Genomic DNA, 24,565 nt, shown 5'->3' with positions numbered 1-24,565 from the left:
GGGAGCTGCGGGAGGTCGTGCGGCCCCTGAGGGAACCCGGTTACCGGGAGGCGCTGGGGAGGAAGGCCGAGAGGGCGAGGAAGAGGAGGCTGCGCCTGCAGCGGAGGAAGCAAGAAGCCAAGGCGGCCAAGGAGGAGGAGGCGACCCGGGCGGCCGAACGGGAGGCCAAGATCGACCAGTGGAGAGCCAAGTGCATCCAGGAGGTGGAGGAGAAGAACCGGGTACGGCCCTGAGCAGCCTGATTGTGCTTCCCCCGGCTGCTGTGTGGCCTCCCGGGGACTCCTGCGCGTCCCTTTGGGGTGCAGGTGCATGGTGGAGCTGGGGGAGACCTCTCACAGCGGGCTGTGCCTGCCTGGCACCTGGCTTTGGCCCCTGAGGTTCAGTAGGTGCCACCTGGGTGTTGCATGGGTTCAGCTTGTTTGGAGAGACGCTGTTTCCGAGGCCTGCAGTCCTGCTGCTTTCTTAAAAGCCTTGGTGAACACCTCAGCTTCGCCACGTTGATGGCCAAGGCCTTGACAGTTGGAGTTTAAGTGGTTTCTGAACTCTTGGTTGCATGGGGGAGTCTTCCTCTCCAGTCCCAAGCTGTCAGCCTGCACCATGCTGCTCACAGCTACCCTACAGTGGTCAATGCCATTTCAGTACCTGTAAGCCTTCCCTACAGGCTGCATCCTTGTAGAGCTGCTTGTTTGCAAGCTTTTCGGTCTCACTGGGAAGTAAAATGGCTCCAAAGCAGAAAAAAAAGCCCAACCAAAAAGCCAAACCACCCCAGATTAGGCTTCCCGGGAAGTGCTGTAGGCATTTTTGTGTTGGCTGTTGGCTAAAGAGCTACCCACCTGCTGGTGCTAGGTCTGCTGCTGGGGTGGTGTGGAGCAGCTGTTGGGAAAGGTTTTGTGTTCAGACTGTGGCGTGTTAATGGTCTTAAATTACTGAGTTGTAGAATCGGGATGGTTTATGTTTATTGAATGGTTTTCCTAACCTTCTGTGGTTAAAGGTTATCAGGCTTTTTGAATTCGTTAGCCCTTTGGCCCAAATTTATGAGTTGCTCAGCATTCTTTTTTTATTTCCTGAAGTCTATTGTGTTTTAGCTTTTTCACAAAAAGGCAAGGTTGGATGGTTGACCTCACTTGCTATGGCTGTGTTACTTGGAAGTTACTCTGATCTCCAGTGCTTTGCTAATCTTTTTGAAAATACTGTTTAATTCTTGTCTACATGGGATATTTCACACATCACATCTGGGTATTTTTCTTTCTTTCATAGGAACAAGAACTTAAGGCTGCTGCAGACAGTGTCTTATCTGAAGTACGGAAGAAGCAAGCAGACACAAAGAGGATGGTGGACATCCTGCGTGCATTAGAAAAGCTTCGGAAACTGAGAAAAGAGGCAGCTGGCAGGAAAGGTTAATTATGAGATTCCTACCAAACTTTTAAAATTATGTATGCAGGAAATAAGATGATGTGCGTACCCTGTGCTGAGTAGCAAGGTGCAGCTTGAAAAAGCTGTTTCTTTATTAGTGATTTTAGTTACATTGTTATACAAGAATAGCTATAAAATGCTGAATACAGTGGTTGTGTTCGTACATTTCCAAGCTCTTTCTTGATAGAACAATTATTCCAGTAAGATAGTTGTTAGCCAGGTTAAACTCATGTTCCTTTGAGATTTTGCCAGCTCTGCCCTCAATTCTGATAACAGAGCCCCTTCTGAATTTGAAAAGTTAAAGTTATTTCTCTTTCTGTTTAGGCGTTTGTCCACCCCCCTCTGCAGATGAAGCGTTTGAAAGCCAGGTGGAGAGTCTCAAAACGTTGCTCAAAAATCGCACAGAGCTGTATGAAGCCGAGGAGAGAGCACTAAGAGTTATGTTGGAGGGAGAACAGGAGGAGGAAAGGAAGAGAGAAATGGAAAAGAAACAGAAGAAGGAAAGGGAAAAACTACTACAGCAGAAACTCGAAATTGATTCCAAGCTGTTTGGGGATCAAGGTAAATTCTGCATGCCATACTTAACAGTATTTTTCCACACTGCACCCCCATCTCATAGACACTGGATTTAAAATGCAGGCACAGAAATAGTTGAGAAAGAAATCATCCACTGGAGTAATTCATGCTCCAAGGAAGAGATGTAGTGTGCTGTTAACAAATGTGATGTTCGAAGTGTTTAGCTCTTCAGTGCAGACTGCAGTATGTCTCCAGCCGATTTCATAATGTTTTGCAAGAAGAGGTTGTAGATTAAGCTGAAGTGAGAATAAACAGAATAGATTGAAGACTTCCAGCACCCAACAGATGCTTTAGTCTGGTGATTTGGTACGTGCGACTTGTGTAATCTGTGAAGATTCAGCGTCCATATGTTCCCCTTGTTTAGAAGGTGGAGGCAGGAAAAGTTTTGCTGGTCTTCACTTGCCTCTGACAGCTCTGGTAAGGATGAGGAGACGTGCAAAACATCTAAATACTCCTTAATATATTACATAGGGAAGTGATTTCACTTACAGCTGGGGAGCAGCAAATGAGTTGGCAAATTTGGGGCTTCTAAGACTTACTAGAATCAGAGGTCTTTCTGGTTTATTGAGTGATTTCTATGTGTTTTAACAGATGAATTTCCTCTAGCCCATCTACTGCAGCCCTTCAGAGAATATTACTTACAAGCTGAGCATTCTGTCGCTGCTCTGATCCAGATCAGGTAAAACCAAACAAAGTCTTTGTTTTATTAGCAAAGATGACAAGTATAGTTTGTTGAGACTGTAAAATTATGGTCCCTTTTGGTTTGTTAACTTCCAAATACGGTTATGCAATGAATTGTCCTGGGTTTTTTCAGCTAAGGATCAAGCTTCTCGCTTGATAGAGCTGTGTTCAACACATGCCTGTGTGACGCAGAGCGTGCTTCCGTGCGTAACCTTTCAATTTAATAGGATATACATGTAATTTTCATATTCTCATTCTGAAAAACAAGTTTGAGAGTACAATTTACAGTGGTTTGTGTATTGAACAGTATGGAAAAATACCTGTGTGGGTATATAATAAATCTCATTACCAAACTCATACCAGCTCTCCTCTCAAACAATGCTTTCTCTGTTAAAGGCACGAATGGGATCAGTACTTGGTGCCAGCAGATCACCCCGAAGGAAGCTGCATCCCGCCAGGATGGGTTCTTCCCAGTCTCCCCACAAATGACACTTGGGCCACGGCTGTCAGATAATTTACTGATAAATTATTTGAATGTTGGAGGAATGTTCCGTTATAATCGCATCTGTAAACATGAGAGGGTGCGAAGAGGAAGTCTCGTCCTCTGTTTCGGTAGCCAGGTACTGGAATGTCTTGAAGAAAAGTGTAAGAAATGTTTTTGCCATCTGACTCCGTGGGGAAATATCTGAGCAAGCCCAAAGCTGCTAGACCTCTCGTGGCATGGAATTACAATCCCGCTGCGAGTTTTTGTTAACAAATCTTGATCTTAAGAAAGAAACATTGCTGACGAGGGTATTTGTGCCAGTATTAACATCCTATTTTTAGTGGCTTTTATCTTTATAAGCCTAAATCCAGATGATGAAATCTCCAGAAATAAAGAAGTTAAAAAAAAAAAGGGATCATTAGTAAACATGTTTTTCTTCTTAAATGAAGCATGTCAAGCATCGCTGTCAAAACAGTTCCTGTATTTTTGTGTGTAGAAACGAACCTATTGCAAGTTTAAACAAATTCTGAAGTACAAACAAGTCAGGGTTTTTCAGGGTTGATTAAAGCAGCTGTTGACATTTTGCTTTTGTGGACTAAAACTGGTACCACAACATGGAAAAAATTCCCAGTTGTGGTGAAATAGGTCAGACAGCCATGTGAATACATACAAATTTGATGAATAAGCCTGCTGGAAAAAACCAATAAAATGTGAAGTCTAACCTACTGTAACTGTTTTTCCCTATATAGCTGTTTTTGTATAGGGACAGATCATGTATGTAGTATTTGATTTAAAAAAAGCAACTCTATTTTGTAAGTTGTTTATTGTACAGAATAAATAGAGAAAAATGGATTGTGTTTTTTTTGTTGTTGTTGTTTGAAGCATTTTTACTCGGAGGGAGAGATTTCTTCTAGTACTTGGCACCAAATACGACTCCAATGCGGAGAGAATTGCTGGCAAAAGATTTGTGTGAAGGAACTTCTCCCTCCTACAAGGTGACAAAGGCATCTGATTTCACAGCCTTCCATATTCTGGGCTGTTTGTGTGGAACAGCGATGGGCCATATGGGTTTGGGGCTTTGCTGGTCTATGCAGATTGTCGTGGTGTCTTCCCAGAGTTGCAGTCATTATTCTTGCTTTGCCCTGATATGTTCACATCGCAACATCGTGTAATTCATGGAGGAGGCAACACATATTGGCCTAAATTCAACACTTGGGCCTTACATGTAATGTTAATAATTTTTTTTGCTGAAGCTTTGCACTGATTTCTGTTAGTAAGAGCACACGAACAAGTATTTTTTGATAGAGTTAGAATTAATCTGGGTGCAGAAGTTTGCAGTTCTTGCTCATGTGTATATTGCCTACTTACAGCACCCCAAAGCACAGGTTACCGTGACGTCCTCTGGAGGTGGGGTCCCTACATCCTCCCATCCTCCTGTCACTTCTGGCGTCTCGTTACTCTGAGAGCTGTGGCTGGGTCAGGTCCTGAGGAGTCTTACCCGAGGAAAAAGCAAAAGTTCAAATAGCAGGAAAACAATTGCAGAAACACCCGTTGCAATTCAGGAAGCTTAAGTGACCGGAGGATGCTCTGCTTAAACAGTTAGGCTCCTTATCCCATCAGCGTGTCTGATGACACAGACTAACCGCTTAAGCTATGATCATCTTAAAACTGTCAAAGTCGGATGCTTGTCTGACGCTGCAGGAATTTGAAGAACTGAGCAGAAGATAAACAGGCAGCATAGAAGCAACCCTGTTCTCCCTGCGCTGCAAGAAGAGCTCCATGATTTCGTCTGACAGTAAGGGTAACTTTATATTGTTAATAGAAGTAGGACTTGAAAATGTCAGTGGGTGATGATACAGTTAGGTGTACTTCAATCTCTAGCTTTCTGTCGTTGTTACACGTATTTGCTCTTGTCTAATGACATCTGCATTGAAGTGTTTTATAATTTTAGTGAGAAAGATGTAGAAGCCACAAATGGAAGAGGAATGTTTAAAGTCGCAACTCATAAAATACATGGAGACAGGGTATTAATTCTTAAAAAAACCCTTGTGTATTCAGATTTAAGAGTCAAACTTGTCTGACTATAGTCTTTCCTACTATTTTAAGTTTTAAAAAAAAATGACAGCCCAGAAGAAAGGAGAGGTTGGCTATGAGTTTCGGAGACTCATTTTCATCCTACATCTTTCCTGATCCCAGTGCAGTTCAGGTTTCTCGTTCTTTTAAGGCGCATCCTCTTCCTGATGGGAATTTGTTCGTTTGTGGGCCTGTGTCTTTGATGGGAAAGCGGACAGGGCTGGCGTGAGGCAGATGAGGTCAGACCACTTGCAGGAGTTGCTTTCTGGTGTACGTAAGTTGGTGTTTACCACTGATCCTCTTTTATTCCTGTCTAGTAGCATTGTGTTGTCATCGCTCCTCACCCCAACGTACTTCTTTTTTTCTAAAAAAGTGGTTTTGGGAATTAACACTTGTGGGAGCTGTTCGAGTACAGTGTTTACACGGTGAAATACAGTGAGATACAGTACCATAATCTCTCCATATTTTCTTTGTCGTGGCTTCAGACACATTTGCTACCCATCTTCATTCCATTTAAAGTGGCATTTAAACCCAAGTAAAACCTTTCTAAGTGACGGATGACGAGATACTCTTTTCCTTGGCACCTCTGTGCCGCACAGCTTTTGGGAGGAGCTGATTTACGGCGTAAACTGCACGGAGGGTCCGTCCCTCTCGCAGGCAGGGGCTGCACGACCACGCGGAGGCGTTGGGAGAAAGCTGGGGGAAGGCGGCTTTGCTTACGGATGTTTTCACGCGGTGTCTTTGGTAGTGCCGAGGTGGATTGTAACTTACGCTGAGCCCTCTTAGGCTGGGGAGCAGATGGCCTGGCTCCGTGCAGGCTCCCAACACGTTGCATGTGTCGCATGTTAGCAGCAGTACATGTGCGGGAGCCGCAAAGCTGGTTAGGGGCTCTGCCCGCGCTACAGCCCCGGGAATTAAAGGCTCCTGGCGTAAGCAGGCGAGCCTTTTGTAATTCTTTTGTAATTCTGATAAGAGCAGCTGAGTTGCACCCAGCAATTGTGCGTGTCCCTCTTTGTTTGTGGTCTGGAAGCAGTTTGTTAGTCCTTCGCTAACATAAGAAACTACCTTGAGTGCCATTTCCAGCTATAGACCCTTATTTTTCATCAAACAGGCAGCTTTTTAGTCCTTGTATGCATTCATCCGCTTATTTTCTTTTCATAGAGTGTTTATCCTCATTGTCATAGAAGCCATTTCATTTTAAAGGAAAAAAATACTTGGGAAAAGTACTTATGGATATCATAAAATCATAGAATGGTTTAAGTCAGAAGGGACCTTGAAGATCATCTAGTTCCAACCCGCTGCCATGGGCAGGGACACCTCCCACTAGACCAGAAGACATGTCACACCAAGTATTTACAGTTTGTGTCCTGCGAATGGCTGCTGAGGGCCACTGCTTTGGGCTGTGCAGGCGCAGGCTGCCGGTACCCGAACTCGGTGGATTATTGACCATCGGCTCTTGCCAGTTAACAATACATAAAGGAAATTATTTTGCACCCTGTCATCGCTGGGAAGCTGGGGACTCAGGGCTTTTTACTAAATTGAGTCATTTATACAGAACTGACGGCTACGCTATTGCAGTGGTATTTTCCACGCCACTATTCACAGTCCATCAGAAATTTTTCTCTCCCCTCCTATTCCCGATCTAAAAACACCATCGCGCTTAAAACTAATAGATGGTTCTTAAAAGCTAATCTGGCCTTAAAATGGCTCGTTTGACATCCCTCTCACAGCGATGCTTACCTGATGCACCAGCCACCTTGTTTGGCTCTCGGTACGCTGCTGCGGCACTGGAGGGGATGTCCTCGCCCCAGCTCCCCCCTGCTGCTCTGTCTGATGGCTTAGCAGCACGTGGCCACACGCATGAGCTCCGTGACCACGGGTGCTCGCAGGTCACGCAGAGAGAGGAGACCTGTGAGGTGTTCTCTTTGGCTACGGTTTCTGCCTCTGGAACTGGAAAAAATGCTTGGTCTGTCCCCAGCTTGGGAACGGGAGCGTGCGATGGGCAGTGGAAGGAGAGGGAGAGGGAGAGGCAGGAGGAGGGGTGGCAAGCAGCGGGGCATGCATGGAGGTGGAAGCAAGAGAGAAAAACACTCAGGATCTCTGCCAAATGAAGCCATAAGCTTGGTCAGGTCCTGCTGGCTGAAGCTCAGAATAGCAAAGGTTAGTTCAGACAAATCTTCCTGGCATCAGTAATTAAGATTTTGCAAATCTGGGTATTTCACTCAGCGGTTTTTGCTTGGCTGGTGGTGTCTCCAAGGGCTGCCTTCCTTTCACCCACATCCCTCGAAATAGCTCATCTTTCTCTCCTTCCACCCAACTTAAAAGGTGCTAGTCCCGCCTTTTACAGTTTTGTTTCATCCCTTCGTCCCGCAGCAAGAAATCAGGCAGCGGTGATGAGCTACCTGGATGAAGTTCCCTTCCGGGTGACCAGGAGTCTTGACGGGGACTCGGGGGCAGAAACCAATTTAGTCACGGCCCCGGCCATCGAGCTCCCTGACTGCGCCGACATCCTCATGAGCACCATGGTGAGTCGCCTCTGCTTGCGTCCGCGCCGGGATTCGCTTCTGGGGGGATGCTCAAAGGGATGTCAGCCGTGTTTGCCTTTTCTTGTGAAAGAAGGGAAGGGAAACCTCTCCTCCTAATTGATCTCTTAATTGGCTGGTTTGCAGGAATGGGAGGAGGTGAGGAGAATTTGTGGTGGGTGGGAGTGCGGGAGGGGTAGGGTTGGGGTTGGTTTTTTTTAATCCCATCCAAGCAGGAGGGATGGGCCTTTCTGGGATAGGAGGACAAACTTCAGGCTCTGCTCTGGGATTGTTTTCTAGTCTGGAATCACCACCATCTCATTTATTAATAATATTTATTAATAAATCTAATGGAGGTTGGCGCTGGCAATATTACCTGTGCTGGCAACATATATATATATATATATATATGTATATAATATATATATAGTATCCTGTGGCTCTTTGTGATCTTCCACATTGCTCAGTCCTAAACTGCTTTTGAATCTACACCTATTGCTTAACAGTTTTGTCACCAATTTTAAACCCCAACACAGCAACTGGAAGGAGCTCTCTGTGCTCTGGAAGGGAATAGGAAGCCTTTCCCCATACAACTACACCGAAGGCCTGGAGTCGGCTCTCCGGGCTCACGGATGATTTCAGAAATACTTTGTGTGTTCAGCCTTAAGTAGTCTCACCCGTAGATGGGGTGAGTGCACTCCACAGGGGGAAGGCCATCTAGGCGCTCCCAAACAGCCCCTGCTGGCTCCCGGTGGTGGGCGAACCAGCAATAAACCCCACATCTGGCTTTTCCCTAGCTCAGCCTTCCTCGTCCCTCCTCCAAAAATGACAGATCCCAAATCTGCAGGACGTGTTTAACATGAAGAGTCACGGTGTTGTTCGGTTTAAGTTATTTCTCCAAAGGAAATATTAATGCACACATTTTTTGCCACCTGTGTAAAAGGCAGGTGATGGTGTGCATCCCCATGGACTAGCTGAGGTGGTCCACCATCCCCTCCTATCCCAGGAAACCCCCAGACCTGTTTTTGTCCCTGGTCGGGGATATGTCAGTGCTCCCCACCGAGGCCGAACGATTGCGCTGGTGGTGCGGGCTGATCCTTGTTGAGGCACGTGGTGGTGTTTTCCTCGGGGAGGCTTGTTTGGGTCCACAGCTGACAAGTGGCAGGGAGCAGTAAAAACAGCATTCCTGGGCTGTGAATGTACTTGCCTGCCCGTCCAGAGGAGACCTTGTTTGGAGAGCTCTGGGACGGGCAGGGCTTGTTTGTTCCAGGAAAACCCTCAGATTTCAGTCTCAAACACGCTTATATTTTAAGCCAGACTATGTGGAAATGATGACTGTTCTGAGACCAGCTGAGCCCCCAGCGCTGCTGGAGACTCCTGCGCCAGTCCTGACTCTGCCCAAGGTGGTGACTCCCCCTTTGGTGACTCCTGAGCTTCCGTGCCCAAAGTGGCCCTGCCAGGTGCCACTAACGGGTGCTGCCCCCTTCCACAGCAGCCAAACTGACACAAAACCATCTCTGACCATAAGACACTGATCAAAAGATATGTAGATACAACTCAAAATAGTAATAACTTCATAGCCAGATTTTTTTCAAGTATAAATTTGGGGATTCCCTATAGGGATGAGGCTGGCACTGCCCAATCCTACAGCTGAGATGCCCGCAGCCAGGCCCGATGCTCAGGGAGATAGGAGCCAATATGGCAAGGATGGGGTCTTCAAGGTCCTCTCGTGAAGGACATGGTTTGCTCGGTGCCGCGTGGTCTGGTTTTAGGTGCCTTCACCATCTGCTTCTTGCTCTTCTGCAGCATGACTTCTCGCTGGAAAGAAAAGTGCTTTACTGGGTCGAGGTGGCCTCTCAGCAGCAAACCTCCCGGCATCGGGTCACCTCCGAAGTTGTCCCCACGGCTCCGCCGTGCTGGCTGCTGCTGGTGGACCCCGCCGACAGCTACGTGGGGAGACCACGGGACGGGGCGGTGCGGCGCTGCATCAGCCTGAGCGCTGCCGACGACGGCTACGGGCACACCAAGGGCAGAGGAGCTTTGTCTGACACCGAGAGCGAGACCTGGCACTCAGAGGAGGACGAGTACTCAGAGGATGACGAGTACTCCTCGACCTCCTGGGAAGAGAACGACAAGGATGAAAAAGTTTCCAGGAGGAGAAACGCTGGGAGAGGTCCCACTCTGCGTCCTGGCTTTTACCAGACCAGACCAAAGACATCGCCCGGCTTGCTGGAGCCCCCACCGGAGAACAACAGCCACAGCCCAGCCAGCCCAGACCCTAGCAAGCAGAGAAGATCCATGGTGATATTTAACAACATGAAGAACGAGCTGGAAGCGGCCAGGAGGAAGCTGGCTGCTTTCCTGCATCCTTTGAACAGAGCCGCTGCGGAGAGCAGAGGGGTCCCGGTGCCACAACCGCTCCCCCAGCGCCCCCGCACCGGCTGCAGCATCACGTACGGGCCAGCCCCGGACACGTCCCACCTGGGGATATTGGTGCCAGCTCCTCCAGCCGTGGCCACGTCGATCCCCCCGATCAAACAGCATAAGCCCACGGTGCCGGTGAGGTGTTTTTTTCTGGTAGCCCTTTGCCTTGTCGCTGAGACAGGAGGGGGGCGGGATCGGTCCCGTTTGCTGGGGTCTGGCCAGAAAAACAGAACCGAAGTGGGGCTTTGGGAACACTGAACCCATGCGAAATTGCTGGCGGGTTTTTGTAAGTTTGGTCCTAACCACAACATCCCCATTTTTCCCGACAAGCAAGGCATCTGATTTGATTTTCGATTGAAACAGTAAAAAAAAAAAAAAGTGAAATAAGGTTTTTTTTTCCTTCTTTCCTTTCCATTTTGCCCCCTCTAACAGATATAAACAGAGTTTACAGGGAAATTCCCCCTTACAGCCATCATGTCTTTTCTAGGAAACTTTAGATTTCATAGTCTTACTAGAAACACCGATCGCTTAGCGATGGAGACTGTGGTGTGAAATGATGGAGTAAATATTGCTGTCACCTTAAATATGAATTGCACTATGTTTTTTTAAGAAATCACATCTCATTCAGCTACTCGAGAGACTTAGGAGATGAATTACTGAAAACCCACGATTAAAACCATTGGACACACGAAAGGCCAGGTTATTTATCTGTAGCTGCATTAAATGTAGGGTAATTAAGGAAGGATTAAATGCCTGTGGGTATTTATACATTAAACAGCTGTTGCAACTAATTACTAACCCATTGCCCACCCTGCTCGGCTGCTGTTACAAATGGATCGTTCCAAAAACTAAAGCCTCGTACTCAGGTGAGCGTTTCTATGTGCGAGGTAATTTCTGGAGATGGCTTTGTAAGAGAAACCTAAATGATCATCATCACGGGCATAAATGGGGCATCAGGGGAGGGTCCTCCTGCCCGGGCTGCCGCATCTCCTGTCCGTGGGCAGTGCTGCCTCTTGCTTGGCCGGTCGAGGACAAGCGTGGCATCTATTGCTGGAGACGTGACCGGGATCTCCAGGGAAAGGAAGCGGCTTTTGCCCTCTTTGCCCCATGAACCCTTCTGAGCACTGTTTTCTCTGATCTGTATCTATAGCTGAGCCTGGATTTAATTAAGTCCGGTCTCCTTTGATGCCCAGGGGGTGTTTGTTCCACATATGGGAATTTTCCTTTTCTGGAAAGAACAAGGTAACTGCCGGCGTTTGAAAGCATTGCTTCAGCCTGCATCGTTTCGCATCATTTCACGAGCCCGGAGCAAGACCATCTGCTTGTTTTTTCTTGCAGTCCCTCAGCCCCTACGCCTGCCTCCCCCCTGCCTCCACGCCTGCCTCCTCGCCTGCGCGACCTCTCAGTTCCCACAGATCCCAGCCGGATTCGGCGGCTGACCTGCTCGCGGCGCTGAGCCAAGAGGAGCGAGACCTCATCGAGCCTGTTATAGCCTTGGGCTACCCCACCCGCAAAGCCATCCTCACCCTCCAGAAGACTGGAAAGCAAAGCTTAAGTCAGGTTGGTGGAGCTGGCACGGTGCCGCGGAAAGCTGTTGGTAAAGAAAAACTTGATTTTCATGGAGAAAGGGATGGCTGTCTTGCTTGGGGTGGACTTCTGGTGGCCTTGGGTTTCCCACTTTGGTATCAGAGCTCGGTGGACAGGGATCACACATCCGCACTTTTGCTGTAACAAAATAGCAATGAGTCGCCCTCAGCTTTTCAGCGAGTAATAACGGCCGGGTAACGTTATCTGTTCAATCTGTTGTATGGAGCATGGTGTCCTTTTGAAGTACAAATTTTGCCCCCGTATATGGAAACTTTTTGCACATCATTTTTTCCCGGCTGTTAGATTCGTATGATTATTGCCATGGCTCATCCTGTCAGAGCGGGACTGTACGAATACCTCGGAGATTTGTCTGGGCTTTCTCCAAAACACAAGCTCCCCGCGTTGGAGCAACCAGGGACTCCACGCAAGCATTGCATCTGGGTCCCAGAGCTCTTTTCCTGATGAACCCTCTACAATAACTTGGAATTTATTAAAAATAATTAACATACAGCCTCTTCCTACCCCTGGTATCTGAGTACATCGCAGCCTGCTGTGCTGCATTCCAATTCCTGAGGTCTCTTCTTGTCCAGATGAACCCTTTGTGGTCCAGGTCGGCTTGGAGCATCCGTGCCATGAAGGATGCTGCTGGTTCTGACCCTCTGGCTTGGCGAGCTTGGGGCTGGACCTGCCCATCCCAGCGGAGCATTTGGTAGGGCTAAATTATCCAAATAGCTCTTGCAGAGAGAGAAGGGGCTTGATCGCAACTTAGCAAGAGGGATGTCCACCAGGTTGTCATGCCAGGGAGCGGGAGCAGACCCCAGGCAGAGGCGCGAACCCCACAGCACCGAGCAGCCGCTGTTGGGTGCGAGTCTCCATCCCATGTTCCCGGGGAGCTGCTGTGTGGGACAGCTCTTACCCATCTGGTCGGTGCATGAAGCCGCTCTGCGGCTGAGTCATCCTGGAGCTTCTGGCTCCCTCCTGAGTCACCCCCGGCTGGACCAGCCTCCCCAGGGCCTCGCTGGTGTTTCAGGCAATCATTGCTGCAAGCCGAGGTGGGAAGGGGAGCTTCATTTCTTCAATTCATAAAGGTTTCATCTTGGCGGAGGGAGACGGGCAGACTCCAGCCCACGTTCTCTGCGCAGAGCTCTGCAAGGGCGTCTTGTAGCAACTGCTGGCTTCCATATGAAGCAGCAGTGCCTTTTATTAAGGGTGGAAACGGGTACAGTCTGCTCCCTTCTGTGTAAACACAGGGACTCCCATTCCCTTGAAGAGGAGTTTAATTCACCAAAATACAAGGTCGGCCTTATATCCTGTGTCTCCTTCACCAGCGGTTCCCGTCTTGCCCAGTTACGCCCAATATAGCCAAGATGAAACGTAAAGCCTAGCCCTTTGTGCATCTCTTACAAGTACAAAACTGCCAAATTAGGCTAAACCTTCCTGGAAAATATGTTTCAACTCAAGTTAAAAACAAGAGCTGTGGGTGCTCTTCATTGCTTGCTGGTGTCACGCAGGGTTTCAGTGTATAACGATGACAGCTTCAGCCATGAAGATTGATTGTAGTACCAGATGGTAGCCAAAAATTGCTCAATTTCTTTGCAGTGTCAAGTCAAACTGGCAGAGCCCACCCTGGTGGAGAAAGCAAGTCTGCTGCTTTAAAGAGGCGATGCCTTCTCAATTTTAGTGGAAGAACTTCTTTAAAAGCTCAAGCGGGGTTGGTTGCCCCAGCATGCCAGAGGTTCGTCATCTGGGGTGTCATGGGCAAGGGCTAAACCAAAAATGCATCACTGCATCTTGATCAATGATCACTGATCAATCCAAAAATGTGCCGTTGATCCACAGAGCTCTCAATGTGCGTGTGAGCTGAGAAGGGACAAATGGGGGCACAGGGTTCAGAGCAGGGCGTCCACCATGGGACACAGCCCACTGCGCCAGCCACCTCCTGGCCACGTGCAGATGGGGAGTGTCTTCCTATGGCCTGTTGGACTCTTGTAAAATCAATAACACAGTAAAATATATGCTCTGTTGTGCTTCTGTAGTGTGCTCCTACCCCTTTCTTCCTCCACAAGAACTTGCTGTCTTCCCCTGAGCAACGATCTAGATCTTCAGTGCTTCCTACAAGCCTTGCGTCAGCCGCCCCCACTGGCGGTGGCTCCTTGAGCCTCTCCAGCACTTGTAGAAGTTGCATTAATGGCTCTAAACTGGAAGAGGGCAGGTTTAGATTGAACATTAGGAAGAAATTTTTCACTTTGAGTGTTGTAAGGCACTGGAACAGGTTGCCCAGAGAGGTTGTTGAGGCCCCATCCCTGGAGGTGTTCAAGGCCAGGCTGGACGTGGCCCTGGGCAACCTGGTCTAGTGGGAGGTGTCCCGGTCTATGGCAGGGGGGTTGGAACTCGATGATCTTCAAGGTCCTTTCCAACTTAAACCATTCTATGATTCTATGATTCTCAGCGGTAACTTTTGCAGCAGTGAGTTGAGCAGGGCTGTCTGCCGCAGTGCTGGCTGACATCTCACTGTCCCCCTGGAGAGCCTCCATCTCTGGAGGGGTTGTGCTCACCAGGTTTGTGTGTCCCTGGCTTGAACTCTGCTGCAAGACTGGGGAGTTGTTTACCCTGTTCCTCCAAAATGAAATCAGCATTTGGGTCTTTGGCGGTGTTTGCTCGTGTTTTTTTCTAAGCTAGCAGCTTATGGTCCACGGCCCAGGTGGGTCGGTGAAATGGTTGGTGGTAAGCCTTTGCTCTTCTTAAGCAGCCAGTTGTTGGGGCACTTGAAGCAGGGACCTCATGGGGACAGGCCTTTCCAATGGGAATCAGCCAAAGTGGTAGAAGAACATGGAAAATAAAATCTACTGGAGGAGGGATTTCCTTTACGTCACTGCACATGCTTGTCTTTGATGTGAAAACTACATTGCTGCTCATAACACCAAGTAGCAACACACGAAGGAAGAGATAAACCAGATACTGATCTACTTGAGCCTGGAGGTGTCTTCCTGCACAAGCTGTTTGTGATGAGGTTATCGGGTTGGCCATGTAGCGGGTAAAGCCGAGCGCTCCAGGGGTGCCTGTGCTGGAGGAACTTCACATCTAAGTGTGACGAGGAGCTTCCTTGAGAGGCACAAGGGGAGAAGGAGCTTCAGGAGGGCAGTGGCACCTCCTCCTCTTCCCCAGCGAGTGGTGAGGCCGGTACCAGACCCAAGGGGTTAGGAGATCATAATATTTAAAAAACTGGTTTTGTTTAGTTTTGAGGATGTGTGTATATATATATATATATTTTTTTTTTTTTTAATGATAAAAAGCATTGACTTGACAACAGCACCGATTCCATGCTGGGCTTGAACAGGCTGCCAGGACTGGCTGTGTTCTGCCGTGAGCGGCTGTCCCTGCTGGGACAGGGCAACAAAATACCACAATCGTCCGGGGTGTTTAGTTAGTAAGGTAACGAGGAAAATTAACACAGGTTATGAATGCCAATGACCAATGAACATCTCATTTTTGAGTTAATAAGCTGCTCCTTAAGGCTGACATTTCTTAAAATCATTACTCCGCTGTTTAGCCAAATGACCAACTCAGTTTGAGGGACTTTTTTGGCTTTTTTGTACGTTTTATGGCCTTTTACTGAATCCCTCTTCTTGGCTACGGTGGTGCTGGGGAGGGTAGAAGTCTGTGCGCTGGTGGATCCGGGGAGATATGAATCAGCTTCTCCTTGGATGAAGAAGGCACAGCTTTGAGGAGACCCATGGGATGTTTTTATTCCCCCTGCTATTGTATAGCTCATTTATTATTGTCTGTCCCATATGTTTTTGGACAGTGAATGATTCTCGTGGCATTTAAAAGATACCGCCGGGAATAGTGCTGTCAGCACTCCAAGAGCAACGAGGAAAGCCAAAAATAACTGTTTACTTTCAGTAATGACAGCACACGGGTCTCCCCTGGGGTGGGTTTTGTGCTTGGACCCTGGAGCGAACCCGCGGGCGCCCAAACCCCGGCGCATCAAAGGGATGCTGGGTCGGCCGGGGGTAGACATCTCCTAGGGACAGGCTCTGCTTCACCCCCCAGCCTAGAGGTCATCACTTTGCATCTCAGATGGTTTGGTTTGCTCCTTGTCCTCCCTCCGCCTTGTTCCTGTTCCCACCCTGGGAGAGGGGGGGGGGACCAAGATGTTGTCTTCTCGCGGTGGGAGTCCTGCAGATGGACAGACCGCCCCAGCCAAGCATCAGATGGGAGCCAGCAGGACTGTTGCGCCACAGGTCCTCCCCACAATCATGTCCCTGGAAGGTGGCAAGGTGGGCTCCTGAATGCACTTGCACCCCACGTCTGCGAGGTTGTATTAACCCTGGTTGTCTTCTTCTGCAGTTCCTGAGCTACCTGGGTGCCTGCGACCGGCTGCTGAAGCAGGGCTACGAGGAAGGGCAGGTGGAGGAGGCCATGGAAATGTTCCAGTACTCGGAGAAAAAGGTCAGAGCGGGGTGGCACAGCCCAGCCCTTTGTGCTGCATCCTCCGGGCTCGCTTTTCCAGCGGGCTGTGTGCTCCCCTCCGCCTCCACCGCCCCTCGCTCAGCCTCCCGGCAGGTCAGACCCACTGCCCTGCAAGCAGTGAGCCTGCACTTGCCGCAGATCCCCAGGGCAGCGTCACCGTAAGGACCCCCCGGGGAAGGACACCCACTCCGTTGCTTTTCTCCATCCATCCTCTCACCCCGTTGTGCGAGCATGCTGCTCTCTCAGCCCCTGCGCGGGTAATTCCCCACCCCAAGCCCACCAGCACTTGCGCTCGCTCCCTCCCCCCTGGCTTCCCAGGGAGAAGAACCGTGGTGGCACGTCGGGTGTTGGTCTCCATCACCAATCTTCTCCTGGGGGTAGCGAAGAGCCGGCGTGGGAGAAAAGCTGCTTGAAATTTTGGGCTGGTGGTGTTTGATGTGATGCCGACAACACGTAGGATTGCCGGCTCACCGCTCGTTAGGGCTGCGGCAGCGGGAGGGCGCCCGGGTCTCGATGTCAGACAGGGGGTTATTTACCGAGGACGCGGCTCCGGGAGATGTTGCGGCGCTGGGGCCCAGCCTGAGCAAGGGGGAAGCGGGGCAAATTAGTTCCAGCTTCTACTCACAGCCTTTCCCTGCTCTCTTTATAACGCAGGCAAACGCTTGCATGGAATTCATATTAAACTTCCTAAGGAATAAGGGAAGCCAGAGGCTGACTTTATTAAATATTTCTTATTTTAAAAGTTGATGTAAAGGCACGCTTTTAAACGCTAGCAGTGGTATGTGTGCCCTTGCTCTGCTGTTAGCAACAGTACCAGGAGTGCCCTTCGGCGGTAATACAACCCTGCCAGGTCCTCTGGCTGCAGCCTCGTCACCCAACGCTGTTTCTGCTGCAACTCTGGGATAAAACCATCCTTAAAAGCCCGTGATAACATCGCTCCTTTCTCTTCCTTCTTCCTCCAGGCAGCTGAATTCTTGCATTTGTTAGCTCAGTTTAACGATATGGGTTTCCAGCAAAATGAAATCAAAGAAGTCCTTCTGCTTTGTGGGAATCAGAGGGAGAAGGCGCTGGAAGAGCTCGTGATGAAAGCCCAGTGAGCAGCGTCCTGGACCCCAGTCACAGCTTCCCCTCTCCAGACCGGACCACCAAAGGACTCGGGTGGGTCAGCTTGCGCTCACCCTTCTGCTGCTCCATCCCCAGCCCTCGCAGCACGGCTCACTGCGCACAAACCTTCAAAGCACCGGCTTGGTGCCTCGTCTCATTTTATGGACGTCCATCAGAGGCGCGTTTGTCACCGTACTAAGGCAAAGGCTTTGCAGCAGGAGTGTTTATCTCTTCACCCACACATCTCCACCCTCGATCGTCTCAGCCGTTTAGATTAGATGCAGTAAGATCCAAACCGCCTTCAGCTTAGATTTTGCAAAACCCAAACCACAGTTCTCTCCCTCTACCTGGGGCGGTGGGTAGCACCGTTTCTGCAGCTTGTTCCCGAAGTGCCCTGTTTTCAACTACAATCAAGTGTGGATTCTTAAAAGATTATATAAATCAACAGAAGAGATGGTTTTCATAAAAGCTGAAGGCTCCTGCAGAAACAGTTGCTGGTCCTTGCTTGGGAAGAGTCTCAGCTGACTTAGTCATGGTTGAATATTGTAATTGAAATCCAGTCCGATCACATTAGCTTCTCCTCTTAAACCGGAAACTTGAAATAAATACACATTTCAATACGGGTAAGGGAAGAAAACAGGCTGCCCTTGCTCTAGAAATACATGAAGTTTATCCCATGCAATGAAAAATGGCTTTCGCAAGGGTTTGTGCTCGGGGAATTTCGTGAAATCAGAACAGAGAGATGGGGAACGGCTCGGCTGCCCTCGTGCTCTGCCCAAATCAGGAAAATTCAAGGGATGCTTCCCTAAACTGTGGACACAGTGGCTCCAAATGAAGTTAAGCACAAATGTCGGGATCAGGGAAATCTGGATGCCCGGGGGAATATTTGTATGTGACTGAAGGACGGAGAATCGGAGATTCAGATCACCTTACGGGATGTGTCTCTTGGCTTGGCAGTGGAACAGGGGACAGCGTTCACACAAAACTGTATTATTTCCCTGTGAATTAGATACAGATGTAATTTCTTTGAGTAAAGACGGTTGGAGGGGTTCTGCTGAAATGTATTTGTGTCTTTTCCTGTGAAAATGCCAACTGGCACAACCTAGCAGAGAAAATTCTTAATTAGTTGCATTAGTACCATTTTTCCATTGTATCCTTCCAAACGATCTCCCAGCCCAACGTACTGCCATCGAGTTAAAACACCGTCTCCCTTCCCCGTGTGTCTCTAGGTAGGTGCCAAACACCAGGAGGAGGGTACAGCCTTCCACGGCTGCCTTCGTCCTCGCCTGGATGCAACGAGAAAACTTGGCATCCAGGTTTTGGGGGACTTGACCCGTCCATACCCAATGACGCTTTATACCTTCTCTTCTTTAACGGCATTGAAAAGGAAAATGTGGCACCTTGTATGGCCAAGGGAGATATTTGTGGGGAGTTCTTCTCGGAGCTCCCAGCCCTGTTTTTAGTCCAGCTTTCCCTCCGTTATACAAGCTTTTATTTTTGATACGGCCCTTATAAGGCAAGTCCATTCTACAGACAGCTTTTCGTTACGTTCATCCTTGCCAAGATGATGTCACCTTAAAAAAGAAACTTGCGAAAGGTTAAACTGTGATTAGATAGATCGCTTCGCCCCGAACTGTAATCTTTGGCGGAGTAAACACCATGAAGATTGAAAGGGGAAGATAAGGGTGCTGTGCGGGTGCCAGTAACGCAGAACATCGAGGGCTAAATTCTGGTGGAACAAAGTACATTCGCAGCGTCCGTGCCCACTCACTGTGCACAGGCTGAGCCGCCTCTCGCTCTCGTTAGAGATTTGCTTGGTCCTGCCTCGTCATTTTTCCCCCCTGATTGCAGAGGTAAGAACTGTATTTTTTTTCCTCCCTGTGCACCTAAAATGATCTTGCGTTACTTTCTGTATCATGGTATGGATTGATGGATGCAACAAATTGCTCCTCTCTTGGGAGCATCCATGCCGTACCCAACAGTGCCTGCCAAGACCTGCTCTTTTCCCCAGGTGCTACACTTATGATTCCAAAACCTTTTGCATTTTTTTGGCAAATATCTCTGTAAACCCCTGAACTACCCAAAAATCAGCACGTGAAGGTAGGGGGAGGGGTTGTATTGCTTGGTGGTGTCAGAGCTGGAGGGAAGGGGAGAACCTGCCAAGTTCAGCTGTCCCGGCTTAGCCACAGGAGCACGTCATAAATATTTTAGTAACAGAATTATTTTAACTTTATTTTAATGGAGGGTTTAAGCTGTTTGTTCGGCTTAAAACGGTTTTAAAGCAGCGTGCTTCCATGTGCTGCTTTCAGTTAGGAGAAGACAGCCTGAAATGTTAATTGGCTTCGTCTAGGAAGGGAACGAGGATTTGACTTGATGGGCTTTCTGCTAACGGTCTGCCCGAGGATAGTAACGCCGCTCAGCTGATGCTGAAGCACAGTGTAGAGCTGGGTGAGGGTCACCAGTGTCCCCTGTGCCACCATCAGACCTTCACCTCCACTGGCTGTGGTCCCCATGGCGAGGGTGACAGCAGGGTGGTGGCCGGGCCCAGTGGCAGAGGGCAAATGGGGACAAGGCGCATCAAGTGGTTTTCGATCTGGACATGGACGCGAGCTGGGGTTTTCTTGTTTGTTTTGGTTTGTGGTTGTGTTGTGTGGGTTGTTTTTTTTTCTTTTTTCAAATGCGGGAACTGTTTTGAAAATGCTGAGAACTTGGCAAGGGTCAGCAGCGGAGGTATTTGAGGCATCCCAGCTGGTATTCCCTTCCGCTCCGTCTCGGCCAGGACGGCACGGGCAGCCCGGGGCCTGTCCCACGGACTGGAAACCAGCTGAGCCGTGGTCCGGGTTTGCTGCTGTCCTGGTCCCCGCAGGTCTCCCAGCAGCGCTGGGGTCGCAAAGGGGAGCTCTACGTTCTCCAACCATCCCCAGAACTGGTGTTGAGGGCTAGCAACCTTCAACAACATCAGGGGGTGGTATCTCACGAGAACAGCTCATCTGGTTATGGAGCTCTGCTAATGGAGAAGACCTCTGCAAGCCTGGCATCGCCGCCCAACAGTGGTGCTCTCCTTTCATCCCCTTCTTGCACCCTCTGTATTTCCAAGGTTTGCCATGTCCTCAAAAAGACCCTGTCTTGGCTCAGATGAGCCTCTGATGCACCACAGCACCTGCCTCTCCATTGGGTCTGTGCTGGGGCTTGGCAGATGAGCCTGGAGGAGGCAGTAGCTGGATAACGCCCTCGGCGGTGTGACAGATGGTTCCCAGATCCCAGAAGCTCCTCAGTGCATTGAGCACCTGATGCCCAGGAGATGTTTTCCCTCACCCCCGCCATCTCCCCTCTCCCCTCCTCCTCCCAGGACCCTGTTGTGGCCAGGAGCGGCCGTGGAGATGTCCCCAGGGAGCACGGGGCTGTGTGGGAACCGCACTCCCACGTACGGCTCCGAAACAGAACCGCAGCTGAAAAAGCATTCAGCGGACAGGAGCGAGCCTTGACGTGGATCCCCATTAGGAGGTTTTTTTTTCTTCAGAAGGAGAGGGGGGGAAAAAACCCAAAAGCCAAGAGTAATGAAAAACACAGAGGGTTTTATAGCTTTCCTTTTAATTCCTGGATATAATGACTGATTTCCCATTGGAGCAGATAGGAGGTGGGATGCTGCACACCTTCAGAGTGCAGCCAGAATAAATATAACCTGTGTTTGTGTCTCTTTGGTAGCTGGCCACTGCAAAAGCCACGAAGCTCTGTGTGGGGTGGCTCATGAGCCCACGTCCAGTAGGACTTTACACGCAGCCCATGCAGTGCAGGTAGAAGCAGCAGCAGCTGCTGCAGCCCCTTTCTCTTGGGCGGGTGTAGTGTCACCTCCAAGGTCCAACGTGACATGTCCCTGAACCTGGGTATGGCTCCGCAGAGGAGAGGAGCCCAGGGGAGAGGCGGGTGCAGAGCCGAGGCCACGTGCAAGGAGACCATCCTGAGGGGCTCACCTACATTGCGATGTCGTGGTCACGCTTCGGCAGCCGCAGGAGGAAGGTCTGCAGGGAGCCGCTGCGCGGGAAACCTGCCCGCTCCTTCTTGAACCTCCAGGTCTCCTCTTCCACGGAGTAGACGAGTGTCAGCATCTTGTTGACAGTGTAGACAGTGTCACCCCTGATGACGGCAGTGAAGAGGGCTCCTTTGCTATTCACGAACTGCCCAGGCAGGGCAGTCCACTGCCGTGACGTCAGGTTGAAGCAGTCGATGACACAACGCAAGAAGTCATCCGACGGGCCATTGCGCATGATGTAGAGGTTGTCACGGTGGGCCACCATGCAGTGCCCATAGCTCTGGTGCCGCTTGAGCTCAGTGACGGGAAGCCACACGTCTTGCCGGGTCTCGTACTCATAGATGACGGTGGTGTCCAGCGGCTTCCACAAGCAAACAAAGATCTGCCCCATGGCTTGGGCACAGGGTGCTGCCGCGCTCGGCTGTGGCAGGTCAGAGACAAACGTCCAGGTGCTGGAGGCCACATCGTACCTCTCCACGGACTTCAGCGAGATCTTCTCGTACTCCCCACCAATGGCGTATAGGTAGCCCTCATGACCCACCAGCCTGACGTCGTAGCGCAGCTGATGAGGGCTGGGGAACTCGCTCCAGGTGTTGGCATCGGCATCGTAGCAGAAGCTGCTCTCCACCACCTGCTTGCTGGCCCCGTAGACACCGCCCACGATGTAGATCTTATTATCCATAGTTGCCATGCCGGCTAGGAATGTGCTGGCACTCAGCGGCAGGCAGGAGAGGGTCCTCCATGTGTTGGTCTCCTCATCCAGGTAGCAGATGGTCCTGGAGAGGTCCTCCAAGAACTCAAAGGTGGGTGTGTGGGCTCCTACTGCCACGAAGGTGCTGGGTAGGAGGGTTTCCACATAGGCCAGCAGGTCAGCGGAGAGGCAGTCCAGGTACTCCTCCAGCTCGGAGTAGCTGTCCCTGATGTAGAGCGCGGCACAGTGGAAGAGGTCCAGGAGACCGAATATGGCGGCAGCTTGGTACAGCAGGATGCAGTTGTCGGAGTTGATGGAGTGGATCAGGTACTTGGCCAAGGGCTTCACTTGCAGGAAGGCGGCACACTCGACCGCTTGGAAGGTCTCCTCGCTGCCAAGGATGGGCCTCTCACCCGCCAGCACCTGCAGCATGGCGAGGAACCCGGCCGCGCTAAGCTCCCCCAGCCCGATCTCCTCCTGCGTGCTCTCCTTCATGCCCGAGCGGAAGAGGGCACGGAAGTACTCGCTGCTCTCCACCAGCAAGGTCTTCTCCACCCAAAACGACTGCTCCTCCACCCAGATACGCACCCGCTCCGGGGGCCCTGCCTGGGTGCCTTCCTCCTCTGGGGTCATCCTCACCGGGGGGCTCAGTGGCTCTCTGAGGGGCAGGAGGGGGGGAATAGGGGCAGCACCCGATGCTCCACCGTGCCGTGCCCCCGTGCAGCCCCCTCCTGCCTCCACCACCCTTTGATGCCTTTGCTGCGCTGCCCGGCGGTCACCACGCCGCTGCCTTGTAATATAAATACCTTCGGCTAAAGATAGCTGAGCTCGTGACCGGGGCCTTTCAAAGGCATCCACCGAGCTCAGCTGCCCACCCAAAACAGGCAGGGCTCCAGCGTCACCGGCCAGCGCGGGTCACGGTGGAGGTGCCCGGCACTATCACGGCTTGTTCCACGGAGAATGCCCGGCCATCCCAGGGGAGACGAGTTTTGGTCCCCCTCCTCTTGGGCATCCTCCTTGCGATGCCCTCCCTGCCCGTGGGGAGGGCAACCTGTTTGAGTGGCTGGGAAGAGCATGTTGCTGCACTATTAATTCTTTTTTCCCTTATAAAAGTGGGTTTTGTGGCCGCAGGGAGGTAACTGACGTCAGCAAATGTCCGTGCCATCCAGCCCGGCTGTGGGAAAGGGGCTTTGCCACCCCTGAGCGCGGCCACAGGCAGGGAGACCTTTACGGGTCCGTTCCCTTTGCGACCCTCCCCAGGGAGGAGGCACGGAGCAAGCTGGGCAACATCCATCCCTGGCGCACGGAGCCATAAACCAGCCTGTGCTTCATCTGGGGAGCCCGTGGCGAGAAAAATGAAGTGCAGCAAAAGTCCGGAAAAGTCCCCTCCGGCCACAGGACTCATCCTGCTCCCCTGTAACGCCTGACTGCAGGGCAAAGACAACTCCCCTCCCCGACTCATGTAGAGATTGATGGAGAAGAAAAGTGTTATTAGTGGCACATTGCTCATTTGTGTGCTATTCCCAGCTTTTTTTCTGGCTAGAAATCCCATTTTGCTTCTGCTGTGGGGTGCCGAGGAGGGCTGGCAAGAGGGCCCCCGATTCCCCCCATCGCCACCTGCAGCTGGTCTTTATTTTTTGGTGCATAATTTAATCCAAACAGCATAATGGTGCATGATTTAATTCACTTTGCCGCAGGTATATTTTTCCCTCCCTCCTTAACTCCTATCATCCCAGCAGCCGGGAGTTCTCGGGCCACCACGTTACCGCAAAGCCATTGCCACAGGATCGTGTCCCCAGCAGGTTCCTCCAAAAAATCTCCGTTTAGGGGAGAAGGTGAGAGCTTTGCGCTTGTGTATCTGTCATTGATCCTTATGGGTACCCAGCTTAAAATACCACATTTAGCTCCGATTGCTTTTAAGCATCCTTGACCCGAGTCCAAAGAGGGTCCGAGGGTCAGTGGGCTTCCCACGGGGGAGCGATCCCCATCCTCCCCATCCCTGGGGCTTGCAGGGACTTCCACACTCCCAGACTATTTTGGGAGGGTTTAAAAATATCCTCCCTGCATTAACGGGCAATCATCCCAACGGCGCAGCAGTCCCGCATGGCCGCAGAGCAGCCTTCGCCCCCCAGCCCCGGGTATGACCCCCAGTAGAACCCCCTCGGGGCCGGCTCAGGGGCCGTACCCAGCGGTACCGGGCGCTGAGCCCCATCCCGAATGGCTGCAATCGCCATGACAACGCTGACTTCAGCCTCCGCCACCTACTCGGGCTCTGAGCCCCGCTGGGTGCTGGCTGATGGCTCGGGGCGGGCGGCAGCGGTGAGTACTCCCTGTGCTCCCCTTTCTCCCCTTGGGATCGTGCCTTTTAGGGGGGAAAAAAAAGGTGTTTTTTTTTTTTTACCCCTGCAAAGTTTCAGCCATCAGCAGAAGGTCTCTGTGCTTAACTGTGCCGGGGGAGCGGAGGACAGGAGGGCGGCTGTGTGGCAGCATCGCTCCGGGGTGCTGCT

The 24,565-nt window shown here is 50.7% G+C and overlaps 4 protein-coding genes across 4 annotated transcripts in view; 3 read left to right on the top strand and 1 right to left on the bottom strand.

Annotated features, from left to right (window-relative positions):
• PDCD7 (programmed cell death 7) overlaps positions 1-3,267 on the top strand; it is a 3,880-nt gene extending 613 nt beyond the window's left edge. Inside the window, exons 2-6 of the mRNA XM_009887486.1 lie at positions 6-221; positions 1,258-1,396; positions 1,738-1,974; positions 2,581-2,668; positions 3,067-3,267. Coding sequence (XP_009885788.1) covers positions 6-221; positions 1,258-1,396; positions 1,738-1,974; positions 2,581-2,668; positions 3,067-3,184 — 798 coding nt within the window. The 3' untranslated portion in view covers positions 3,185-3,267. The remainder of the gene's footprint in view (positions 1-5; positions 222-1,257; positions 1,397-1,737; positions 1,975-2,580; positions 2,669-3,066) is intronic.
• Positions 3,268-7,620: 4,353 nt separating this feature from the next.
• UBAP1L (ubiquitin associated protein 1-like) lies at positions 7,621-17,330 on the top strand. Its single transcript, XM_009886899.1, has 5 exons — positions 7,621-7,752; positions 9,556-10,308; positions 11,512-11,733; positions 16,111-16,212; positions 17,196-17,330. Exons 1-5 carry the CDS (start codon positions 7,621-7,623, stop codon positions 17,328-17,330), a joined length of 1,344 nt encoding a protein of 447 aa, XP_009885201.1.
• A 3,978-nt stretch (positions 17,331-21,308) lies between these two features.
• On the bottom strand, positions 21,309-22,691 carry KBTBD13 (kelch repeat and BTB (POZ) domain containing 13). The gene has a single exon (XM_009887473.1). The coding sequence runs from the start codon at positions 22,689-22,691 to the stop codon at positions 21,309-21,311; it is 1,383 nt and encodes a 460-aa protein (XP_009885775.1).
• A 1,599-nt stretch (positions 22,692-24,290) lies between these two features.
• RASL12 (RAS-like, family 12) overlaps positions 24,291-24,565 on the top strand; it is a 3,888-nt gene continuing 3,613 nt past the window's right edge. Inside the window, exon 1 of the mRNA XM_009887461.1 lies at positions 24,291-24,377. Within this exon, the coding sequence (XP_009885763.1) occupies positions 24,291-24,377 (87 nt within the window). The remainder of the gene's footprint in view (positions 24,378-24,565) is intronic.

The sequence above is a fragment of the Charadrius vociferus genome, unplaced genomic scaffold (assembly GCF_000708025.1).
Source record: "Charadrius vociferus isolate BGI_N301 unplaced genomic scaffold, ASM70802v2 scaffold190, whole genome shotgun sequence".
NCBI lineage: Eukaryota > Metazoa > Chordata > Aves > Charadriiformes > Charadriidae > Charadrius > Charadrius vociferus.
The sequence above is the reverse complement of the archived record's forward strand: the minus strand, read 5'-3'. Positions and strand labels throughout refer to the sequence as shown.